At 42.0% G+C, this 25,360-nt stretch overlaps 1 protein-coding gene across 3 annotated transcripts in view; it reads left to right on the plus strand.

The window, feature by feature from the left end:
- The window catches only part of ascc3 (activating signal cointegrator 1 complex subunit 3), a gene marked incomplete at its 5' end in the record, with an annotated part of 166,923 nt that overhangs the window by 14,664 nt on the left and 126,899 nt on the right, over nt 1-25,360 (plus strand). Inside the window, 5 exons of one of the 3 annotated variants that reach the window (XM_079228052.1) lie at nt 1-29; nt 5,017-5,170; nt 21,673-21,874; nt 22,472-22,607; nt 24,198-24,323. The exon at nt 1-29 is cut by the window's left edge and continues 546 nt beyond it. In XM_079228052.1, coding sequence (XP_079084178.1) covers nt 1-29; nt 5,017-5,170; nt 21,673-21,874; nt 22,472-22,607; nt 24,198-24,323 — 647 coding nt within the window. The remainder of the gene's footprint in view (nt 30-5,016; nt 5,171-21,672; nt 21,875-22,471; nt 22,608-24,197; nt 24,324-25,360) is intronic. The other 2 variants (XM_079228053.1, XM_079228054.1) reach the window with 2 other exon arrangements.

Below are 25,360 nucleotides of genomic sequence, written 5' to 3' on the forward strand. Positions count from 1 at the left end.
ACAAGAGTGACGACGAGCTGCAGAACGAGGTTTGTGCCACTGGGAGATACAATCTGATACATAGATACTGGATCTGAAAAATTGTTCTTGGGAAAATTAGCTTAGTGCGGCTCACAACCTGTTTTATCTGTAAAATGAACAACATAAAAGCTTAAATCGATTCCTGACACAGTCTTCACTACTTTAGACAAGGGATTTGACAGAGAGACTTGATGCTTTAATAATCAGGACACATTCAGAGAAGTGAAGTAGTTTTGTGAGTAGTTTTGTTAACCCTGAGCAGTGTCTGCAGATCTGGGCTTCGCCAATCGGACGAGTGGTGCAACCTGCATGAAAACACTCAAACAGGGTTTTCACACTTCAATTCAGTTTATTTTATTTAGCCCAACATCACAAATACAAGTTTGCCTCGGAGGGCTTTACAATCTGTACACATAACATCCTGTCCCGGGACCTCACATCGGATCAGGAAAAACTCCCCCAAATAAAGATAGTAAAAACCCTTTCACAGGGAAAAAAGGGGAAGAAACCTGAGGGAGAACAACAGAGGAGGATCCCTCTCCCCAGATGGACAGAAGCAATAGATGTCATGTGACCAGAATGAATAACGTAACGGAATCTCATTATCTTACTATTCACCGTCCAGCGCACCTGCAGAGCAGCCGCTGCATTCTAATGCTGCGTTCACACCAAACACGTTGCGAATGTTACTCGCGCCTGAAAGGGGGCGTGGCAGGTGTGTAAACTCCACATACGTGGGAACATCAAACTCCATGGTGTCTGGGTTCATAATATTATCCGTAGTCCCACAACAGCGTCTGAATGACAGCCCATGTAATCTACTCGCACGTCAAATTCGCAACGCAGCATAAGCCAAGTCTTGTGTTTCCCATGTGAGACTCACGTTTGAAAGCCTTCGCTCATCACCTGTGATGTGAACACATCAGATTTCCACACAGACGGAGCAACTGCTCTCAGTTCACTCGTAGAACCTGCTGATTGGCTGAGGAGAGGCCGGTCTGCCGAACTGGTCGAGGATGTTGTCGTGCTTTAGCTGACTTGGCTGGCGGCGTGGCTAACAGAGAACTGGAGCAGCTGACAGAAACGAGATGCGCCGCCCTCTGTTTCCGTCACACGTCTCTCGTACCATTGCGGTCGGTTTGTCAGTGAGGTCCTTTTGCCTCAGACTCTGTCAGAGTTTCTGGCCATGCTGTTATTCGGTGTTGATCTGGGCTTCTCAACAGATAGTTGGTCGTCTAATAAAGATCTTTCAGGATCATTTTAAACGTAAACTGAAAAATTGGGCGTCAACTTTCACCATGGTATTTCTGTGACATGAAGTTTGATCTGTCTTGATGGTATGTTTAATATCTTGTGGGCTCCTATTGATTCCATCACCTCGACCTTCAACGGCAGGCCTTTTGGGTTTGACTCATCATGTCTGGCTGTTAGACCAAGTAGTCCTTGGCCTTTACCTCCAGACCTTTTTAGACATTTCCAACTTCCTGCGTGGCTTTGACCTTGGTTGGTAGTAAAGACCCTTTAGTTATTTACAGATCGACATGTACACATAAATGAAGAGGTCAACCTTTTAAGACGGCCGCTTTGAGAAACCCAATTTCTTCACAATGTAGAGCAAGATGAGATCGTGTTGATGCTCTGTGTGTAGGGGATGGGGGGGGGGGGGCAGTGAGGTGCTGATTCAATTTTAATAATGACTTCATCTCAACGTGATATTTTATTTATCTCATGAGTTTATTTGGATTATCTTATTTAATCATTACAAACAAATAGTAAAACAGCCAAAAACATCTGAGTTTGTTCCCTCCATGTAGTTCCACAGAAAGATAAATAACAATAGAGAATACACAAGTCTGTGATGTACACAAGTAGGGAACCATTGGTGCATATATATATATTATTCAAAGATATTGTCGTGACATAAAAAGCACCCAAGAAACACACACTAGCACAAAAAACAACATAAAATGTTTAGTTTACATGCATAAAGATGCTGTCAGCCTGATGATTATACTGAATTGCAATTTATTTGTTTGCTGTTTTCTGTATCGGGGGTTGTTTTACCATAACTGATTTAATAAGTGACTGGTCGTCCCATCAATATCATCAGCAGATACAGAAACAGCAGTTATGGCTCTGAGCAGTTAACTCAAAGTTTGTAGTTCTGTTTGACGATTTATTTTCGAGTTGTGGCTTTTTTACAACCCATCACCATCATCACCTGTGCCATCTCAAACTCGCTTCTGGTTTAGTTTTCCCACCTAGGGAAACAGTTGTCAGTAAGGAAGCAGCAGAGAGAAGTGTTCTAGAGCATCCATCTCTTTTTATTGGTAAAAAAACTGCCTTCTGAGAATAATGGAACGACAGTGTAATTCATGTTCCAACACTGGCTGAACATCTTGTGATGAACAGATGGGGGGGGCGGAGCTATTACTCGCCTTTTTTTCTCCAACAGTTGTATGCATTTATAAAAACGGAAGGGATGACAGATATTTATATGCGACATATGTTCCTATGTCTTTGGGTGAGGCCACGCTGTGACCGTCAGCATCTTGCAAGAAAAGCTTTCAAGCCGGAGAAAATAATGGAGGAACAGATTTGTTTTTACCAAATGTTAGTGAGCTCTGAAAGGACAGCTACCAATATAACAGGGTTCTTACGGTCATGGAAAACCTGGAAAAGTCATGGAATTTTAAATAGTTATTTCCAGATTTTGGAAAAGTCATATAAATGTATTATATTCATGTGTTCATGTCGTTCATTTACGCTGAGTTTGAATTAATGAATATGAGTTTGCTCCTCTGCAGCATCTCTCTCTCTCTCTCTCTCTCTCTCTCTCTCTCTCTCTTTCTGTTTCTGTGTTTCTCCCTCTTTCTCTTTAGAGAGAGAGAAACACAGAGAGATAGAAGTTGTACTTCAGATGGTTACAGTTCCACTGTTTCTCACGTAGTTGACATTTGGAAGCAAACTCTGTGTGTGTGTGTGTGTGTGTGTGTGTGTGTGTGTGTGTGTGTGTGTGTGTGTGTGTGTGTGTGTGTGTGTGTGTGTGTGTGTGTGTGTGTGTGTGTGTGTGCGCAGACTCCATTACGGCGGTACTGAATACCATTTATGGGGAGTTGAAGCTTCAGCGAGGAATATTTGACAATATTCGCACCTTGAATAATATGAGATTACCTTTCCTTATTTCATGGACTATTTTAGATATTTTTGGATAATCTCTGTTTATTATGCCTTGACGAGTAAAGACAAAACAAAAATCTGTTTCACATTGAATGCTCTGAAAAAGTCCAAGACTTGTTAGACACGGGTCTGGGAGGATAGGACTCTGTGGAAAAGGCCTCTTTATTGTTTGGGAGGGATGCAATTCCAATTTGGATTCTGTTGACAGTAGCTCCTCTTCCTTAGGAGTTTGGAACCACTTGAGTCATGTAGTGCAACGCCATCTTGACTCCTGACATAACATTGTTGCATCTGCCAGATGTGGGGAAGTGTGGTTCATTTAGTGAAATATGCAGAAAGGGGTTTCATAGGTGAATCACTTTTGGCAGTACGTCAGCGTACACCAGTGTTCAGCCACAGGACGGCCCAATAGCACTGTGTTTGTGCACAGCAGAGGAGGGTGTGGGTGTGTGTGTGTGTGTGTGTGTGTGTGTGTGTGTGTGCGTGCGCTGTGTGCGCGTGTTCTGTGTACGGTAGATGTCTTGTTGGTGATTAGACAATAGTGTTAGTATCAACACTGAGGACCAGCTTCATGCTCTCATTTAACATCCTTTTGCTAAATAAAAACAAAAAACAAGTCATGTGAAAGAACATTTAATGGGTATAAATGATTGAAAAATCCCCAAAGTTTTGTAAAAGTCATGGCAATTTGTTATATTCATATGTTCATGACGTTCATTTACGCAGAGTTTAAAATAATTCATATGCTTTAAAAAAAAAAAGACGCTCAAAATATAAGCAGGCATACATACAGGCATCTATATAAATGTTTATTCTTTTAATCAAACTAGTGTCTCATTCATTTGAGTCATTTATGGTTTACTGTATGCTTTGTATTCTCATTGTTTGTTTAAATACTACATTTTCTCACTTTTTCATGTTTACACCCAGATTTCACAATGTTTGGTCATGGAGATTTGGTTTAAAGTCATAGAAAAGTCCTGGATATCCATTGGTCAAGATGTGTATGAACCCTGATGGTGGATCGTACAGAATTCATCTGAAGGAGAAACCGTGCCTCTCGGTTCCCAGCGGAACCCAAACCAAATCCATCCACTCCAGTTCATAGGAAAATGAAAAAAAACCTTTGAGCAGGTGAAACCCCCAGCCCACCCACCATACTATACACTCATCTATAATAACACAGAAACATTCAGGGGGACCAATAAAAGTTTGGAACGGATACAAAAGAGACCACCAAGAGAAACAAAGGCAACCCCAACAAAGACGGCGGCTGACCCGACATCAAAGAGCGTCTGTTGTTTTAGTTCCCTGATGGGCTAGCTATTGCCTTCCCAAGGGAGGACAGCCTGAAAGAGCAAGCCATACCTCGATTCTGAAACCAGCCCTTAGAGGATGAACAAAAAAACCACTGCATTGTTGTACAGGATCAAATTACACACCTTGGGCCTTCAGGTCTACTATTTTCCAATTAGAGAGCACAAACTCGATCATCACTTCCGTCTCACGATGGTATTGACGATTGTCTGTGCAGCCTCGTCCTCGCTCGGGTTGTAATTGTGAGCTGCCGTGCACAGGATTTCGAGTTGTTGTTGTTTTTCTGTCACTTGCTAAGTGCCAGGTGTCTATGTTTGGGAGGCTAAGCGGCAGAGCATATTCTGTACCAGGCGGATGGTAATTACCAGGTGCTCAGCCTTGGCAGTAAGAAGCCATAGTGTGTGTGTGTGTGTGTGTGTTTGCTGCTACTGTAGATGACTCTGTATTTTTGGCTACTGATTGTTACGCCCCTCCCCCTGTCCCACGCTCTCCCTCCAGCTGTTCGAGCTGCTGGGCCCAGAGGGGCTGGAGATGATCTCCGTCCTCCTCCAGTGCAGGGCCACCATCGTCGACTCCCTCCTCAGCATCCCGACCGACAGGACCAGCTACCCACCAGGTGAGGCAGCCCCATGGCAACCAGGTCATCGCCATAGTAACACACTTCTATTGACTAGTCGGAAGAAAACATGCATAACATTTATTAGTTTGCGTAGATAAAAGGAAAAAGATTCATCTGAACCGCAGAGGCTCCTGGAGGTTATTTAAGTCATTTTTCAACCACATTTCTTGCTTCCTGATGCAAGCAGATGACACGGAGGTGCCAGTAACCACAGAGAGCCTTCCCCCCAGCTGCAGCATTGTGATCGTCAGCTCTGGGGAACGTTGTGCTTGAGCTTATTTGCAGACAGACCGTCGCTGCTCATTCTCAGTGTGTTCAAACTCGGTTTAGAATTGTTGTGCAATGTCATCGAACCAAACGTCATCCTACTGTATCTGCCTACACATCGGCAGATAATGACCAAGAAACTGCAAGACAATAATACTAGTGTAGAAATGTAATAGTTTATTTTGGACTTGCACATGTATATAAAGAAATGTCTAAATGTGTACAATACAATGCATAAGAGGGATATGATAATTCATAAGGGACATTATGAATAATATTATGAAGAAGGTCACTGGTTGTTTTTTATTACTGTGTAATGGTACAGGTGTGAATGGATTTAAAATGGAGGCTAAAACAAGATGGATACTGCTTGTGATAGGACTGTGTAACGGTTCCTTTAAGAGGAACTACTTTCTGAAGTTGATGAAGTCAGAACTTTAAGACACTGGAAGTAGAGAAGCTACGGGTGCATGGACTGTTTTTGCTACCGGACTTTGTTTTTTGCTGGCCGAAGAAGAGGATAACTCCGCCCCTGTGAAACGTGTAGCCAACTGCATGCCGCAGAATGGACAAGCTGTGCATGCTGGCGTACTAACGAATGAGAGCCGAATAGGCTCAGCCACTGAGAAGTAGTTAACCTTGCAGAAACCTTTCTGCTGGGTTCTTTGTGGATGTGAGCAACAATTAACTGCATTCAGTCTGATCGTCATCTTTTTATTAAATCTGTTATATTATAATGCATCGAGTTCTGGACATCTCTTCGCACGACCACTCAAAGATTCTTGAATTCTTACACTAGTGATGGGCAGCACACCGGTCGATCCAGCATACATGTTTATCTTCTCGGATGATATGATTTCTTTATTTACTGCCTCTTTGGCTGGAAGAGCGCCATGGTTCAGGTGAAGGTGTGACCACAATGAGAAGTGACCCTTTTCAACAGCATACCTTTCTCTCACAAATAGCTCTATTCATAGGGTACAACACAGTGCACACAACAATGGCACATAGACAGTGTGTAACACAAAATAATTGGACATTTACAAATGTTCCCCATGTTGGGTAACGTTATAGCTGCTAGTTAGTAGCATAACAGTGTGTCAGGCGCTGGGAGAGGCATAGTGAAGACCAGAAATGAGAGATGGAGGATGAAGAAAGAGACCTGAAATGCACCAGAGTAGGACTGGGCGATATACTGGTTCAACCGGTATATCGGTTTCACATTTCCATATGGTATGAATTTTTCATATACCGTCATACCGGTGGTGCGTAGCCGTAGCAGCTGTTGTCGCTCTTCGGCAGGCAGCAAAATGTATTGTTCACAGCCCACCGCTGAGGATGCAGCGGTCGGAGCTACTTACGTGTCATGGTTTTAACTTTAGTCATGGTTAAAACTTTATAACAACAATTAATAACCCACAACTCTTTACATACCTGCAAGCTTGTCACCTTCCGGCAAAATTCACCGTTTTGAAATCAAAACATGTCATCCACGTGAATCGTGTAGATCCGAAGAGTTTTTGTTTTCGAGGGGTGGGTGAGGGGTGTAAGATACCGGCCAGTTGAAGTAGTGATCTTCACAATAAAACATCTTTGATGTGTCGAGTCTTGGCCAATCAGCGTTAAGATGTCAGCAGCAGCTTAATTTCTCTCCCACCAGTGTTTTAATGGCAAGTTAGTCAGCTTGCTATCACGTTAGCTAGCGTTTTTGGGAGACAGTGAGTGTGAGTACTGGCAGCGGTGATTTCGTGGCAAGCGTGTGGCAGGCATCAGCCAGGAGCCAGGAGAGTGGCAACTCACTTAGGTAAAAAAACAGCTCCTACCTATTATGATCATAAAACTGTGTGGCTCCACCCACTTAGCTTGTCAGCTTCTCGACGAGTGACGTTCACTTAAGTAATACTTGTGACAGGCTTAATCATGAATAAGAGACATGCGGTGTTATCATGCCATTCATGGACACTACGGCCGACATGGACACGGTGCTGCTCAGGCACAGGCCTCTTGTGTGGAACAGACTTCCATGGGTTTTTGTTGTCGTTATCTGGCTCTTCAGCAGCTTAACATTGTTTATTGATTCTGTATCAAGTAGTATTTCACAAGGCTTGAAAGTGAGCTGTTCTCAAGCAGCCCAGCTTTAGCTCTACCCGCCTTCCATGCTCATGTCTTCATGCTACTGCGCCGGCGACAGCCGCAACCCGGAGGAATTGGTTTTGTCCGTCCCATCCTTGTGAACACGATAACTCAGGAACACCTGGAGGGAGCTTCCTTAAATTTTATACAGACGTCCAGATGGACTCGAGGATGGACTGATTCTATTTGTGTGGTTAAAGGTCACTGTGATCTCAGATCTTTCCCATTCTCTTGAACATGATATCTCTGGAACACCTGGAGGGAGTTTAATGACATCTGGATCAAAATCCACTTGGACTGATTAGGAGTTGGTGGTCAAAGGTTGCTTATGTCCTTATGTCAAGAAATCATATGCTGATTCTGACAATGTAACCAAAATATCTGCTAGAATGAAGTGATGCCATTTTGGGCAGACCATGGATGTGAAGTGCAAGGTGGCGGTTCTAGTTTTAACCATCCTGAGCCACTGTTTCCTTTGTCCTGAGTTGGCTGGTTGTCCCCTTCTCAGTGTGTGGAGTAGAGCTGTAAGTATTTAAAGATATTGGTTGGAAGATAGGATTGATATTTTCTCATTGGCAGAGCTGTCTTTTGATACATATGCAAGGTAGACATCAAAGAGTGGCTGAAGATTAGAGGAGAGAGCTCTTGCTTTGTCAGAATAATCCCTGCAACTATCATCATTCACACTCCTTTAGATCCTGGAGAGGTTTTGGAGTCACTTGGTCCTGTGTGTGTGTGTGTGTGTGTGTGTGTGTGTGTATGTATGTATGTATGTATGTATGTATGTATGTATATATATATATATATATATATATATATATATATATATATATATATATATATATATATATATATATATATATATATATATATATATATATGCGTGAACCCGTACATGAGATAATGAATGTTCATCTATCAGGATAAATCATGGATGTGTACCATCTACTCTTAGTTGTAATATTAGGGGTGTCAAAGCTTTTTTCCGAGGGCCACAAACAGAAAAATATATGAAAGTCTGGGCTACTCAGGTGAGCTATATGGCCAAATGAATCAAATGAGGTCAATTATGCATATATATACACATATATATATATAAATAAAGAATCACATCAGAGGAAATTTGGCCTTTTCCAAGCTCCAGTAGAAGTCGGTAGGGAGAGAAACTGAAGCTGGTTCTTCAGAGATTCATCACTGCATCTCCATCAGTTCTAGTTCAGACTCTCTTCACTTCTTCTGCATCATCAAGAAGGGAGTCGAGAACAGCTTGAATTCGTTCTCAATGGTAGAAAGATCTTGGAAGCGCAGACTGAGTTCTGTCATTTGATGTGATGACAGACACATTTCCTCTTTTTCGCAGAAAGGTTGACCTCTGGAAAATGGAAATATAATATACATATGTATATAAATATATATAAAAGATAAAAAATTTGTATTAAAAGTGATCAAAAGCTTGAGGTTTCATGGAACGGCGTGGAAGTGGTGTGACGACTATTTCATATGGTTCGTGATCATGCAGCAAGCTGTTGTAACTCCACTGTACTTGATATATTATATATTTGATATATTGTGATGAAATTGAACCTTTAATGATCCACAGAGAATTTTGTAAAAATCGAAGCCAGCGTTTAGGAAGATTTGAGGAAAAAATGTTTTTTCACAAAATTCCAAATGGCGGAAATTCTAAGCAGGTGGAGCTAAATGTTCTCCCGGAGCTTTTTGTAGAGCAGAACCACCCGGACATGTGTGCCAAATGTAAGGCCAATTGGTGATAGGGGGCAAAAACTGTGGGCTTTCACAACTCACAGGATGCACCCTAAAGAACATGTTTTTTAGGGGGCGCTATCTGACTTCTTGTACGGTTTAAAGCATGGTCCCAAGAGAGTTATTTTTAAGTTTACATGTGTTACATATGGCTATCAAGTTTCATACATGTAGGTCAACCGTAGCGCTGGGGCTGATTAAATGAATATTTGTAGGGGGCGCTATCGAGCCGAAATTGCAATTTTGAAGCATTACAATCATATCTGGTAACTACATCTTTGCCTTTAAATGTGTTTGCCAAGTTTAGTTACGTGTCGAGCATGCTTAGTACCTCAAAAGTACCTTCGTTTTTGACCTCGAAGGATGGGTCGCCACGGCAACAGCGTTACACTAAACATCAAATGCTTTGGGGGCTGACATCATGAAAGTCTTATGTTTGTCTAGAAGTAATTGGAAGTTGATCTGATTGACCGACTAAGAGAAGCAAGCCAAAGTATAGAAATATTTACTTCATGTTGCCATTAGGTGGCGCTATGACTCAAATTAAAAATTAGACTGCACATGTCTTCAGGCCTGGAGGCTGATCAAACATGTGAAACCTGGAAAGGATCTTATCATGTGGAGTCGAGTTACATCGGTTTATTCGGTCATGGCGAAGGATCGAACTTCTGCGATGGACCGACGCTACGCCGTTCAACGGATCCTTACAATCTTCAAGGTGATGCATTACCAATGTCTTAAGTCTCTTCCGACGTATTTTGAGAGGGATCTGAATAATCTGTGAGGAGCACGGTGTACAAGTAGAAAGCATGTTGCCTCTAGGTGGCGCTATGACTAGGATTACAATTGATCATATGGATGTCTTCAGGGTCAGGAGGTCATGGCATATGAGAAATATGGAGTAGATTTCATCATGTACGGCCGAGTTAAAACAACTGGAAAATGGTGTCTCTTTGCCGCTGCTCTGCGCTCACATAGTTCGATATTTTGAAAATCCTTTGATAACTTTTCCCTGCAAAGGTCTCAACATCATATTGCCCGAATGTGAAATCAGTCGTGTCTAATCTCTAGGAGGAGTTCGTCAGAATACAACGCCTGAAAACAATATATATATATGCGTGAACCCGTACATGAGATAATGAATGTTCATCTATCAGGTTAAATCATCGACGTGTACGATCTACTCTTAGTTGTAATTATTAGTGTAGCTCAGACATGATGTAATAAATCAAATACATTTAAGTCAAATGCAGATATTTAATCATTCAGATGAATACACCCAGTGTTTCCCCTACAGTTATAATAGGGGGGCGGGGCGCCCCCCTGAAGAAACCCCCCCCTCTGAACCCGGAGCAGCTCTCTGAACCCAGAGCAGCTCTCTGAACCCAGAGCAGCTCTCCTGTTCCAGGTGAAACGAGACAAAGTGCTCGTGTCTTCTACCAACAATGAGCTGCTGGCTTCACATATTACAAAAGTACAAAGTACACGGATATAAAACTAAGTCATTAATAAATACATGGACAAATGCCTGTACTTTCTGGTAAATGTTTACGTTAAGCCGTTAACAGGTTACGTTTGCGCATGGGCCACTCGCCGACTTTTGGCTCTTTGCCAGAAGTCTCCGTGAGGTCATCCTTTCTGCTGCTGCGCGTCTTAAAACAGAAAACAGATCTCAGATCAATGTTGAGCATGAATTGTATCAAATCTACAACCCCGTTTATAAAAGATGTGTAGAGGCTCACTGCAGCCACTAATACTGATGCAACTTGATGGCTGACACACATCTGCACTCATTCTGTTTTGTTTGGCAAAAAAATAAATAGCTGTTTGTTTTCCACAATGAGCTATTTAGTAGTAACTAAATATTAGCTATTTTTTTCACAGATATAACTTTATTTTCATTGTTCTAAGTGATTGCAATTTAAAAATAAAAAAATGTCTGATGGAGCAATCTGATTTACTTGAAAGTCGTCATCGCACATTTAGCATTACTGTATAGTGTCTCATGGCGGAGAGGGTTCCGTTTTGAGGAACTACAAAAGTACCGAAGCATGTTAGAAACCTGCTGTTCGGACTGGGCATGCAAAAGCAGATGGGGTTAGTGTTTTTGTCAACGACTCTCACTGCTAGAGGCTCAGACGCAGGTCCACACAGACAGAGCACATTCAACCAACCTGACGTCTAGTTTCTAGCTGGCTAGCTATCAGCAAAGTGGTGGTTCCTTCGTTTGATATTACTTTTTAGTACCCCATGGTTAAACTTGCAGTTTAAACATGCAGTTTACCCTTCGTCTCACCCGTCTGGCAGTGAGTCATTACAAAGGCATTGTTGACTGACCAGCCGGTCTCACACAGCCAGGAGCTCCTCACAACTCCAGCTTCTAAACAGGCGTTATTTGGATAAACTGATCACATTGGGAATCTAAATGGTTACTCTCTTGTCTGACAAATGATTCAAAATTAAGCTTTTTATGAAGCTTTGAAAACTAAAGCTGGTGGCACTATGCAAAATAATCGCAATTCTTCCTTAAAATGAAAGCAAGATTACAGAATAAAACAAATATGAGCTGATTATAGTTGAACAAAAGTACAGAAATGTTAGAATATTTATCAAGGTAACTTCACAACAATGTCACAATACTTCATAGTTTATCCAGGTTGCTTGTTCTTTAGGGTTCTGTGCTCTGACCTCAGGATTCTATGCTTTTATCTCGGTCAGTGCTCTGACTCAGGGTTCTTTGACCTCAGGGTTCTTTGACCTCAGGGTTCTCTGACCTCAGGATTCTGTGCTCTGATCTCAGGGTTCTATGCTCTGATCTAATGGTTCTATGCTCTGACCTCAGGGTTCTATGCTCTGACCTCAGGGTTCTGTGCTCTGACCTCAGGGTTCTGTGCTCTGACCTCAGGGTTCTGTGCTCTGACCTCAGGGTTCTATGCTCTGACCTCAGGGTTCTGTGCTCTGACTTTAGGGTTCTCTGACCTCAAGGTTCGATTCTATGCTCTGCAGGCGGTGCTGTGGAGTCAGATTGAAGTCACCACTAGTCAACAGCTTTATGACCCTGGGTGCAGTATTTCTTAAAGTCGTGTATAGTTGAGAACACTTCATTCTAAATATAGTCTGGAAAGCTACACACACAAAAACCTATCTGCAATAACTTTTCCACTGCACAATGTGACCTGCTTGCTGCAGAGCAACTTTATAGAAATGAAATTGGAAAAGTTGTTGTTCAGGAAAACATCCGACATGTTTAGCTCTCGTCGCATTACATTGAAAGTTTTATACCGGAAGAGAAGCTGCAGATCGCCGAGCTTCTTTCGGGTCCTCTAGGGTTTACGCTGCCAACACACGGCTTCCATCAAGAAGGAAGGTCAGACTTTGCCATTAAAACAATCGCTGGGGCACATCAGCAAAGATTTGGTTGATAAAATGTATTGTGAAATATACGGGCCATATATGGGCCCATTTTAGTCCAAAGGAAACCAGCTGGAGTTGTGCTGTCACCAGGATGCTGCTTCAAACTCCGCTGATGTTATTCCCATTGTGAGGAACTTTTGATCAGCGTTTAAAATGTTCACTTGCCAGACAGCTTTTGAGATTAGTGTTGCCTTGACGACCGAGGGTGAAGTCAGGAGAGGTTAAAAAAGGCTGATTAAATTTTACACTATTTGCATGCCGTCAGGAAGAGTGGGATTTAGTGGGAATGCCTGTCTCTTGCTGATTAGCTTTTAAATTGCGGTTTGCAGCTTGGCACTTGCATGTTTATCACAGAACAGATTCGCTTGGCGGCTCTTTTCCACATTTCAATGGCTGATAGAGGCAGTGATATGTGGAGTGGACAATTCTAAGAACGATATGTCTCCACATCCCAAACTTTTTGCGCTGAAGAAATCATTGTCAATTGAAGACAAAATCATATGCATCTCTACGAGGTGGGTGTGCACACTCAAGGAGACACCTGATGGTGTTGCACCGAAAGCTAGATTAGTTGCAAGAGACTTTGAAGAAAGGAACACCCAGGAGCTCCCAAAAGACTTGCCTACATGTGCCTTAGTCTCTAAAAATGATTATAGCAGTGATATGTCAAAAGAAATGGCAGCTTAACTCTATGGACATTAAAGCAGCCTTTTTACAAGGCAAAGAGTTGACCCGAAATGTCTATATTCGTCCCCCCCAAGAAGCTCAGAGCAAAGGAATTCTATGGAAGTTAAAAAAGTGTGTTTATGGCCTAGCAGATGCTTCTCTGTATTGGTACAACAGAGTGAAAGACACCATGCAGCAACTGGGAGCTACTGTGTCACAAGTTGATCCAGCAGTGTTCTACTGGCTGGATGACTCTTGCAACGTGATGGGACTCCTTGTTTGTCCTGGGTTGACTTCATCTGGGGAGGTTAAAAAACATTCTCCACAACAGTCATTCCTCACTTGAAAGTTGCTTTTCCAGTTGGACGTGAAGAGCACAACACCTTCAGCTACATTGGAATGGAGGTTCACTCTTTGGAGGATGAGATACAAGTGCAACAAAGGATTTACATCAAGAATCTCCAACCCATTCCTGTGGATCTCAACAGAGCCACACAGCGGGAGGCTCCTCTAACAGACACTGAAACTGACATGTTAAAGTCGAAGATTGGCCAAATATTGTGGGTAGCAAGGCAAAGTAGCGACATATCTATCCTATCATGAAGTACAAAGCATGCTACTGTTCAGACTCTACACTGTGCAAACAAACTTGTTAGGAAACTGAAATCAGAAGAGGTGACCTTGAGGTTTCAGCACTTGGGAAAAGACAGCTCGCTGAAGCTTGTGGTGTTCAGTGATTCCTCGATGGGAAACCTACCTGGTCATGCTTATGGGAGAGAATGGACGGTTTTCACCTATATGCTGGCGTTCAAAGAGGATCAGGAGAGTTGTCCGAAGCACCTTAGCAGGATAGACTTTGGCACTTGCAGATGGCATTGACAGTGCAGTCTTTTTGGCTACACTCTACTCCGAACTGACCACAGGAACACGGAACAATTTGCCCATTGTCTGTGTAACGGACAATTACTCTCTTCTTGATGCGGATCTACCTGCAGACCTGCACTACAAGGTCTTTGACCAGGAGGATGACTGTCTGGTCTCCAAACTAAATCCAGATCATGGAAATCCTTGCGAGAAGTGACACAGTAAATTCGCATACGAGGGCTGTTCAACCGCCAACCTACTAAAATAATGTTGACTGAACCAGTACTACTCGAGTTCTACAGCTCATAAGACCACGATCTGAATCAACCCACAGAGTAATACTGCACATCTTTAGAAAGATTGCGACCTAAAGCATCTAAAGCTGCAATAATAATCACAATAAACACAAGCATTGACATGTTAGGAAGCATATTCAGTCCAAAAAAAACGTGTTTTTCGGTTCAGAATTTGAAAAATGACCACCTTTGAGCCTTTCCTTGCTCCCTCCATGGCAAACGGGATATGTAAATGACAGTCTCCTTCCGCATGTCCCGTCTGACGCGCTTTCAGAAGAGTCTGAGGACCAATGAGATCGCAGGATCTCGGAAAGGAGCTAAAAGGAGCGTGAATATTAGACTCACATTCGTCAGCTGGACCATATTGATTGTTCGTGTTACTCCACGTCTGCTGGATGTGTGAATAGGCATCTTTTTTTGCCAACATTAGCAACGGTATAGCAACTATATATGTTATGGTAGTGGTAGTAGCTTAACCTCAACATGTATTCTGTCTGTTTTCTGTATTGTTGTCGACCGAGAAGAGGAAGAGCAGTTGTCTAAGTTTGAGCTGTGTTGTCTGGCCGTCTCTAAGCATCGAGGAGACACGCAGAGAGGTGAAGAGAGGTGAAGCCCAGTGGGAGGCTGACGGCCTCAACCTGGTGGAAATAGCCTCCGTGGAGTGTTTGTGTTTGTGCGTACAAATGCCTTTGACTGGGTCATTAAACACACCTCTTTTTCTGTTCAGTGTTGGAAAGTAGTTTCGAGGAATATGTGTAGAAAGCCACGCAGAAATCAGTTTCCCAGGCTTGATGTACCGTAGCCAATGGTTCTGCCAAAAATGTAACAGGACTTTTGGACAATGTCCTCGGGCCACGATCAGAACAGAGGCTCTTCTCTGCTGCTGGAATACAAACTCAGCTCACAACTCTGAGTGCGACAGCTCACGGAGAACAAGCACTCGGCGGATGCAGGGCTCCTCACTGCTGAGCAAGTTTTACAATAAATATTTGGCCTATTTGAGTAGACAGAATTATAAGGAGTGCCTTGAATGACTTTGTGATAGTGGAAATATATCATTAGCATTGAACAGTTATTTGGATGAAGCTGAAATCATTTATTTGTATATATACCTCAGATGTGCATATTTATGTGTTGTTATGCAATTAAACCCAGGGATTAGATTGCCACACAATATCTGACATCTAATGCAGTTTTCTACTCTCACTGACATTATATTTACTCCCACAGATTATTTGTGTGGTCACCAGGTCACAAGGTTAATGAAATATGGCAATATAAAAGTTATAGACACATTACAATTTAGATTTATTTTATTAATGCATGATAACATTTGCAATAAAATAGTCCCCCCTGGGCTGGTTGCCTGCACAGGCCAAGGTGGTTTTGATTTGGACTCGGTTGCCCACTCTAGGCTCATACTCATTTATTTTTCCATCATATTGATTTCATTATCTGGCTATTATTTACTTTATTTAGTGTTTCGTGGCATTAAGAATCCCACTGCTCTTCTGGGCAAGACCTGCCCTGTGCAGCATTCAAGTGCTAGGATTGGCCGAGGTCAGGGGCGTCGTTAGGCCTGTTTTAGGGGGGCTGAAGTCCCCCTAAAATGTTCTTCAGCCCCCAAATAATATTGGCTTTCTCACTCTGCCAAGTAGCGTCTCATCAACCACAGCAGGATTACACCAAGGAGTTTATCTCAAAGTAAACTATAGCAAAGAGTACCATCATACAATATTTATCATTCGATAATTAAAATGTACTTGAAATGTTTTTTATTTTATTTTTGTTATTCATGTTTTTTTCTTTTATTGAATGGTATATTTGACACTGAACTAGTTCATCTTTATCTCAGTGATAGTGTCCAAATGTGCATAAAATATCACTGGTTTGTAAAAACTACACAGACAACAAAATAGATGTAAATGTTGATCAAAATCTTATTTCCTTCTGCTCAAAAAAAAAGCAAGTAAACAACTCAAAAGTTGACTGTCAGGTCCATTCTCCATCCATTGGATTTGGGAGCGATGCGGATATGAAAGCTAGTTTATCCGTCTTTCCTTTAAAAGCAGGAAAAATATTTCTCTCGTTATTTGAGAAAAGTTCATATTTGTCCCTGACATTCTGTCTCTTCTGTTATCATATGAATGAATGCAAGCAAAACTACAGAGCCAAAACACACTCTTTCTGATTGAACCAATCTATGAACTGTCTGAAACAATGGATGTCCGCGGCCCCAAAAAAAATTGCTGCACACATGCCATTATCCTTGGGGCTAAGCCCACCCTCACCTTGAATCCTAGAAACGCGAGGTACTGGTCACCTGATTCGTTTGGTTACTCCGCCCTGACCGATGGACTTTCCCGACCTTTTCTCCTCGAGCAGGGCACTTCTGAATGAATGCTCTCTGCATTCATCTCCCGTGTGCCATTGTGAAGCCACCCTTTGTTTACTCGCCCCTCAGGAGTGTTGAGATCCTTTTTTTTAATCGACTCGTGGTCATTTTCTGATATTGAGTCCTTTCTTGTGAAGGGTTTTCACATTGAATACATGGTTGCTCATTGTGAACTTTGAGGAGACTCCAGGACTGAATGGTGGTTCATTAATGTGCCGGTTAATGGAACGGCTCAGACCACCGAGCTCTTTAATATTTCTGACAATGGCATAGAAAACGTTTAGAAGCTCCGCATGTCGTTAAACAACAGGTGGATTTAATTTCTGTTCACTCCACTCTTCCATAGTCAGGCCAACCGGGAGCTCGGGGCAACTCTTTTTTAGTATTAGTTTTCTAAAATGTAATATTAAAAAATGTATTACTTTTAGCAGTAACAAAGTAGTATAACGCATTACTAATAGGCTTTCGGTGATATAATTATAATTACTATGTCAAGTAATGCGTTACCACCCAGAAATACATCTTTATTGTTTAAATGTTTTCACGTCATTCACCGTGGAAAAGAAAACCAGGGAAAAGAAACACAGATGTGATTGACCGATTTTAATACAAGTGGTAACGATACACGTGAATTCATGAGTATTGATTGTTTTGTTGTCTCCGGCGGATCGTGTCATGCGCCCACATCCTCCTCTGTCGGATTGAGCGTGACGGGCTCATCTATCCTCAGTACGGGGGCCAGCATCCTCCGGTCGGTGCTCGCGTGGAGAAAATAATGTCGCACGAATGGATGGTAGCCCAAATAGACGATAGAAAGTGAAGGTCTGGTGTCAGTCTATCATCCAGCGGTGGTAAGAGTAGTGACATGTCATAGAAACAAACTACAAACTACATTATATCTTGAAAGTAACTTGCCCGACACTGGTAAGTCACAACTACATTCTGCTCCTGAAAATCCTGGTGTGTAAATGTGTGAACACACGGTGACGCCATCTTGTAAGCAGACCCAATCTGCTTTGGCGACGCTCTTCACCGTGATTATGGCGCCACGATCGCTTGTGGAAAAGAGGGATCCTGGAGATTTGGAAGCAATCATTATTGGAGACGCACAACAAGGCACAATAGCTCCTAGAGAGGGGGAATGGTTCAGACGGAGGAGTTGGTGCATGGAGGAGGACAGTTAAAGGCGTTGGCAGTTGGAGAGGTACTGGGAGAGAGGGGGAGAGCGACGGCAAGAGGGGAGCTGCTGGAACGAGAGCAAAGGCTGTGCAGCAGGTAGAGCCGCCAGACGAGATAAAGGAGAAATCATTCAGTCAATCAGCCGGGCCGCACTGCAATCATCAGATCTCATCTGTTTTCAAGAGCAATTCGGCCTTTTATTGAGCTGTTGTGCCTCAAACAGGGGGGCTGCAATGGGGAACATTAACCCCGGCAGTGCCACATGCACTTGGATCTGACATCAACGGGTTATAAGATTACTGCTGAAATATGAATCCATCTCCGCCGACCCAACGTTGTTTTCTCAATGTGAGCAAATGCTCCTGTTTTGAGTGGCTTGTAAACTCTTCAAATCTATGCTCGAAACCATTTTAATTATGGAAGTCATTGAGAACATTTTGTGCTCACAATTTACTGTTCTGTTTTTTGCAAATATCAGCTTGGCAATCAGTGCAGAGCAAAGCTATATTTTAGTATTGTGTTATTAACCCCTTTTAAAGGAAATGCTGAAACTATAATGTAAAATTTCAACTTTAAATGGTCGGTATGGAAATCAACACAAATGTCAATATATCAGTGACTCACTGTTATTATAAAACACTGACTAAGGATTTAAGAAGAACACAGGGATGCAAACAACAAACAGCATTTATTGAATTAGCATCATAACAAAGCATCAAAACCAATTATGTGTTGAGAAAATACGGCCGACATCTTTCATCATTAAAATTAGGGCTGCAACAACGAATCGATAAAAATCGATTATCAAAAGAGTTGGCAACGAATTTCATCATTGATTTGTTGTTGCGCGATTAGTACGCCATTCAATAAGTCGTGGAGAAGAAAAAAAAGCGGAGCAGAGCAACTGGCCTGCGTTTCTGAGATTGGAGTGAGACACGGAGAAAAGCTGAGGTCGTGATCTTCACAATAGAACATCTTTGATGTGTCGAGTCTTGGCCAATCAGCGTTAAGATGTCTCCAGCGTCTTCGTTTCCCTCAAACTTGTTTTTAATGGAAGCTAGTCAGCTTGCTATCGCGTTAGCTAACGTGTTTGGGTTGTGTATTGTCGTTAAAGTTACGTTATGTTCCGTTCCAGTTCAGTCTTGCTTGTAAAAAAACGTAACGTGATGAAACATGCCGTCACCCCCGGTCTGGTTCAGTTCACCAGTCACTCTTAACGTTAAACCGGAGGATCTGGCTGCAGGTTTTTTATTCTTTTTACTCAAAGTAGAATGAATCAAATCACGTCGTTGGGCTTAGCCAACAACGTGATGTCGTGGTCATAAGAGACCCAGATATTGATACGAGGATGTGAATGAAATAGTTTAAGGAAGAGGACGCTCTACTGTATATGCAGCGCAGCTTGATGCTGAGATGAAGTGGAGCTGAAGGTGGAGGTCAAAACAGATGTGAAAGGAGCAGTGCAGCTTCCCACTGTCCCAGTATTTCATACATATTGATAAAGCAGGGCATGTAAAAGCAGCCTCTGCTCCAAGGAGATCAATTACAGTAAAAAGGGCTCACATTTGGCAGATATGTGTATGTTTTTAGTGTTAGTCCATTTTTATTTTATTTTTTTAATTAACAGCTCAGGGATATTCAAGGAGCAACCCGTTTGAGCACTTCCTGAAGATGTTTTGCACTGTCAGTTCTGTTTTTGAATAAAGGGTTGGATATTAATGTTTTTTTAATTTTTTTTACCCGATTAATCGAAAAAAATAATCAACCGATTAATCGATTATTAAAATAATCGTTAGTTGCAGCCCTAATTAAAACTCATGAGGAAAACATTGGCCATCATCTTCCAATACGTTTGAGCATCGTGATGTAAACACAGAGTCTACCGGAGTCCTGCGCTCTGTCCTGGGCCCTATTTCTCGTACCTGGCTCAACAAAGTCAAGCAAATGTCCTAATCTCCATCTTAAATTAGCGAGATGATTGACATCAGGCTATCTGGGTTTCTCCACGGAAGATCCGCGCTGAAACGTCTCGTTAATTCTAGCCAGACGTCAGTCATCTGGATAAATGCGCCGCTCCTCTTCAGAAGGGATAATAATGGAGCACTGACACCACCATGTTCTAACAGTACAATGGACAATAAACTCAGAGGAACCTCTTTTTATTTCTCTACTGAGAAGCAGGAGATGATCATGAAGGCATATGAGGAAGTCAATACCGTAGTCATTCACAGCAAACGCGTTGCGAATATTCCAACGTTTTTGCAACGTTGTTGCCGTGAACGCAGCTTAATAACATAGTAATAACACTGTCATATAATTATGAGTGCTTTCATCACATCCATAAGTTTCTTAAGAGCTAAATAAACTTAAGAACAGCGGCATGCAGCGACTGACAGTCTGTGTCTGAGACGGTGATCAGCTGCGCCTGTGGTGATCAATGTCCGCGGCTCAAGAAGCTCTCTAAATACATTATTTCTTGTCGGCAGAATCTATATCGCCGCGTACAGGAAGTCATGATGATGTAAAGGATGGATCTTAGCGATCTGGAAGAACTCTCTCCCTATAAAACTAATATAACTAATATCGCTCCTTCATCAATGAGGAAGGAAGCTGCCTTTTTTGTCCGGTGGGAGTGGTCAGTTTATACAGTGAAGTTCAGTCAGCCTGCCAGGGAGCAGGTTTACATTTTTGGATGTGTTGCTATGGTGATTTATCTAAGCTTTCTTCGAGGAACCGAAAAGCCTGACCTACGTCATCTTATCCTGACAATTAGCCGCTAACTCAGTAAGCCAGGTACGAGAAACAGGAGCCCTGACGTCCGCCCATCGACTGCAGCTTGATCCTGGACCACGATGGATCCAGGTCTCTGTGAAGATGTGGACTTCAAGGCCTGGAAAAGTCCTTGGAAAAAGAAAAAAAAGTCATGAAAATGTGTTATATTCATGACGTTCATTTACGCTGAGTTTGAAATAATGAATATGCTTTTAAAAGAAAGACGCTCAAAATATAAGCAGACATACATACAGGCATCTATATAAATGTTTATTCTTTTAATCAAACTATTGTCTCATTCATTTGTGTCATTCAAGGTTTACTGTATGCTTTGTATTCTCATTGTTAGTTTAAATACTACATTTACTCACTTTTTACTGTTTACACCCAGATTTCACTAAATGTTTGGTCATGGAAATTTGGTTTTAAGTCATGGAAAAGTCATGGAAATCCATTGGTCAGAATGTGTATGAACCCTGCAAGTAGTCCCAAGTGTTCGTCTTGGGTCTTTTGTTTCATTTAATTTTTACTGGACTCCCATGATACTTTGCCTAGTCTGTCCACTTCTTTCGTTGCATTAATGGTATTTTTTCTTAAAGATTATATTAAAAAGGTCTTAAAAGTCATTAAATGAATACTTAGAAATGTGCAGATACCCTCGTTGTCCTCCATGGGACTTCCATTTACAGAAATATAATGATAATATATATATATATATATAGTAAAGTAAGTACAGCTTTGATGTAGTAACAGTTTGCCTTTTCTTCACTATGTTTCTCCTCCAGGTATGAGCCGATTAGTCAGTGGAGAAGTGACCAAGCCCACCTTTGCGTGCCAGGTGACCATCCAGTCGGAGCAGGAGAAACAGATGATGAAGATGTACCGCAGAGAGGAGAAGAGAGAGAGGAAGAGAGGCAAAGGAATAGATGACTGCGACGTTTCAGATGCTGGCCTGACCTTTGACCCCAGAGAGATGAGAACCCAGCGGTATATCATCTCTTCAAACTTTCTCTTGGTCCTTTTTTCCTTTCATTTGTCTTTGTTCTCACTCTGTCCGCCTCCATCCATGCTCTCAGGTATCCGCACCAAAACCGACAAGCTTCTGCATTTTTCATGACAACTTGGCTAGAGCGTTACAAAATAAAAAACAACACACGGCAACAGCTCTTTTTTCTTTGTAGAGGTTTTTTCTGAAAGTTTAATTTCGGAGGATGAAAATAGAAAAAACGGAGCAGCGATCTGTTTAATTAAAAACTTAGCATGACCAAATCCAGCCCAGTGTGAAGGAAAAGATTAGCAGAGAGGTAAGCCACTTTAGGAAGGAACATAATGCCTCACATCTGTGCCTCTCCATTTGAATCATCAACTGCGCTATTCATTCTAAAGCAGAAACGTGGATGGATGCGAGGGTTCACATATGGAAACAAGTGGTTGCAGATGCGTTTTTGTAGAAATGACATTGCCATTTATTCCTTCCTCCTAATCTTGTAGTCATTAATTTACCCCATCAAGCTCCTTTTGTTTACCGCTCACAGAATTCTGTTCTTCTTTGTTTCACGTGTGTGTCTTGTGTTTGTTGCTCAGGGAGCAGGCCCTGCTGACGGCTCGCCGTGAACCTGTGCTGAGCAGAGAGCGGGTGTATGAACGTATTCGGTACCCCAACGTCTACGACTGCTACGCAGAGGCCGCAAAGATGCCTGCGTTTGTTGGAGGAGCCCGGGTGAGGCTCGTTGTTTCTGAGTAAAGTGTCTCCTGATTGTCTCGTGTAGGGCTGTGCGATATACCGGTTAATACCGGATTCAAATATCCATACAGTATGAATTTGTTGTTCACCGCTGAGAGCGCAGCGGTCTGAGCTACTTGTCTTGCGTGTCATGGTTATAAATACAGTTAATAACCCATGACAAATGCTCTTTAACAGGGTTAAACACCACGACACAACAGTTTTGTGACACAAACAATTTGTAACACTAATAATTGTACATTTATAAAATTACACTGCTGAACTGCATGCTGGGTACAGCTCGCCCACTATCACAACAAGAAGAAACTCCGTCGCTAAATTATAAACGGAAAAGAGCGATGCAGGAGGAACAACGAGAGACCAGAGATGCACCAATACAACTAGATATATGCAACGCTGATTACGGTGTGGTACTTGTTATAAATGTACGTTGGTACATAGAGGGTGATGAGAAGCTGAACAAGGAGGGACTTAGGACCCAGGGGAATGTAGTTGAAATAAACAGAGACCGGAAGGCACACTGCACAAACGGCTGTTCACTGCTGCCAGTTGGAGGAGTTGGCCAGCGAGCGGTCAACATCACCAGAAATTATCTTCTGTTCTCACATTACACCACATGACACACATAAGCATTTGCTTTTTGGAGTTTTTGGAATATCTTTTTAGTTTCTTCACAACCTCTTCTCCTTTTTGTTTTTCTTACTCCTTTTTGTTTTTAACAATATTTATATATGTATTTATAATACATGTTTTTATTATTATTCATGAATTCATTATCGTATTGTTTCAACTTTAATTGCAAATGGTGGTTTCCAAAGACCTTTACAAAGTGAGGTTATCTTTAAATTCTATTGTATTTCTAATCATTTATGTCTAAGTGTACAACCCTCATCCTGGCATGAGCAGCAGAGTTACCAACAGTTTATATTTATCTTGGGAGCACTTATATTAGGCAATAGACAGAGAGGTGGACAATAACATTTAACAAACAACCAGGGACCATGTAAATTACTGTTCTGTGAGACAAAATGTACTGCTCTCCTGGTCCACTTGTTATTATTATGTTGGCCGTTTTGACAATGTTTTGAACCAACGCTGCACCATATAATCACTCCCTATTTACTAGTCTTTACCAAAAACTCCCAAAGTGCCCCAAAACACAAAGCTCATAATAATTCATATCACAAACCATAGTACCACAAACTGTTCTACAAAACAAACATTGAACTATGCCATGATTATTGCATGATATTCCATGTAATTGAGCAGTCACGTGGAGTACTTCAAATTAATGTTTGAAACGAGTATGAAGTGTGTTTGATCCACTCTCTATTTTCAAGGAAGCATTAAGGATTTGGGATTAAAAGAAATGTGAAACATTGTGAAAATACAGCCGAATTCTACTTGTATATTTAGTGACTTTATGTTTTCCTTTCCGAGTGTGTTTTAAAACCCAGTTATCTTCATCCAGAGTCTTTGAGGTTACTTGTGAGCTGTGGATTTCTCTCATTCATTCGTGTGTGTGTGTGTGTGTGTGTGTGTGTGTGTGTGTGTGTGACATTTCAGATGCTGCTACCCGAGGGAATCCGCAGAGAGAACGCCAAGATGTATGAAGAGGTGGAGATCCCGCCCAGCCAACCCATGGCCATCGGCTTTGAAGAGAAGCCCGTCTACATCTCTGAGCTGGATGAGGTGGGAGACATTGTGTGTGTGTGTGTGTGTGTATGTACACTGTGTGTGTGTTTGTACGCTAGAGTTTTGAAGGCTGACTGTCATTTCTGAGACAACTGTGATTGTTGTATTAATACTACTGTGACCATACACAAATATAGTGTGAGCATACATTAAGCTATTCACTTTTCTTTTTTCGGCCCTAATTTCATTATGGCTCCATTATAAAGTATAGCAACACAAATAGTAGTTTTCACATTTCTGTTTGTGTTTGGATGAAACCAACACAAAGATAGGCATGTTAATTAGTCCCATTGAGAGGTGTTGGGAGGAGGATTTTTTATATTTGGATGGATCCCAGGTGGCTGAAAGTGTGGAATTCTCCTCTAAGTCTAAGCAAGAAGATCAATTAATATTTAATGCTGAAATTAGATTTCACAAAGGCCAAAATCGCCGCGATCAGCTGTTAAACGAAACAGACAGCGTGCGTAGGTACCAAATCCACGGCCCGCCACTGCCACACACACATACAGGAGGATAGAGTGGAGCAGAGGAGGGATGGGGGAAGTGAACATAGCGCTGTTGGTGTTTTTGTGTTTTTAGCAGAGCTGGACCAGAGATTATTCGGTCTGAAGTTTGCCGGAAATGATGTCACGGAACCGCGATGCGTTTAGTGTGGACGGCTGCTCGTCAGCAACCGTCCAACAACCAGTTTGAGAAGTCCTTGTTTTCTTTCCTCGTAAAGTAACAATTACTATGTGCTGTGAGATATATAATTATATTTGTTACCAAATTCAAAACAAGTTATGACGAACTATGAGCCAGCAAATATCTGGCAATGAGCAGCGTGGGCCAGCGTGTTGTGAACAGACGCAGTGCAAACGCCAACAAAAAACCTCTCGAGACGGTGTTGGACGAGGGGGCATCGAGCCGTGTGGTCTCTCTCTCTCTCTCTCTCTCTCTCTCTCTCTGGAGGCAGGATATTTCCAAGTTGATCTATGTATGCTGCCCTCAGTATATGTGCTGTGATACACCATGGCAGTTAGACAAACTCCTTC

This window comes from Taurulus bubalis, assembly GCF_910589615.1.
Source record: "Taurulus bubalis genome assembly, chromosome: 12".
NCBI classification, from domain to species: domain Eukaryota; kingdom Metazoa; phylum Chordata; class Actinopteri; order Perciformes; family Cottidae; genus Taurulus; species Taurulus bubalis.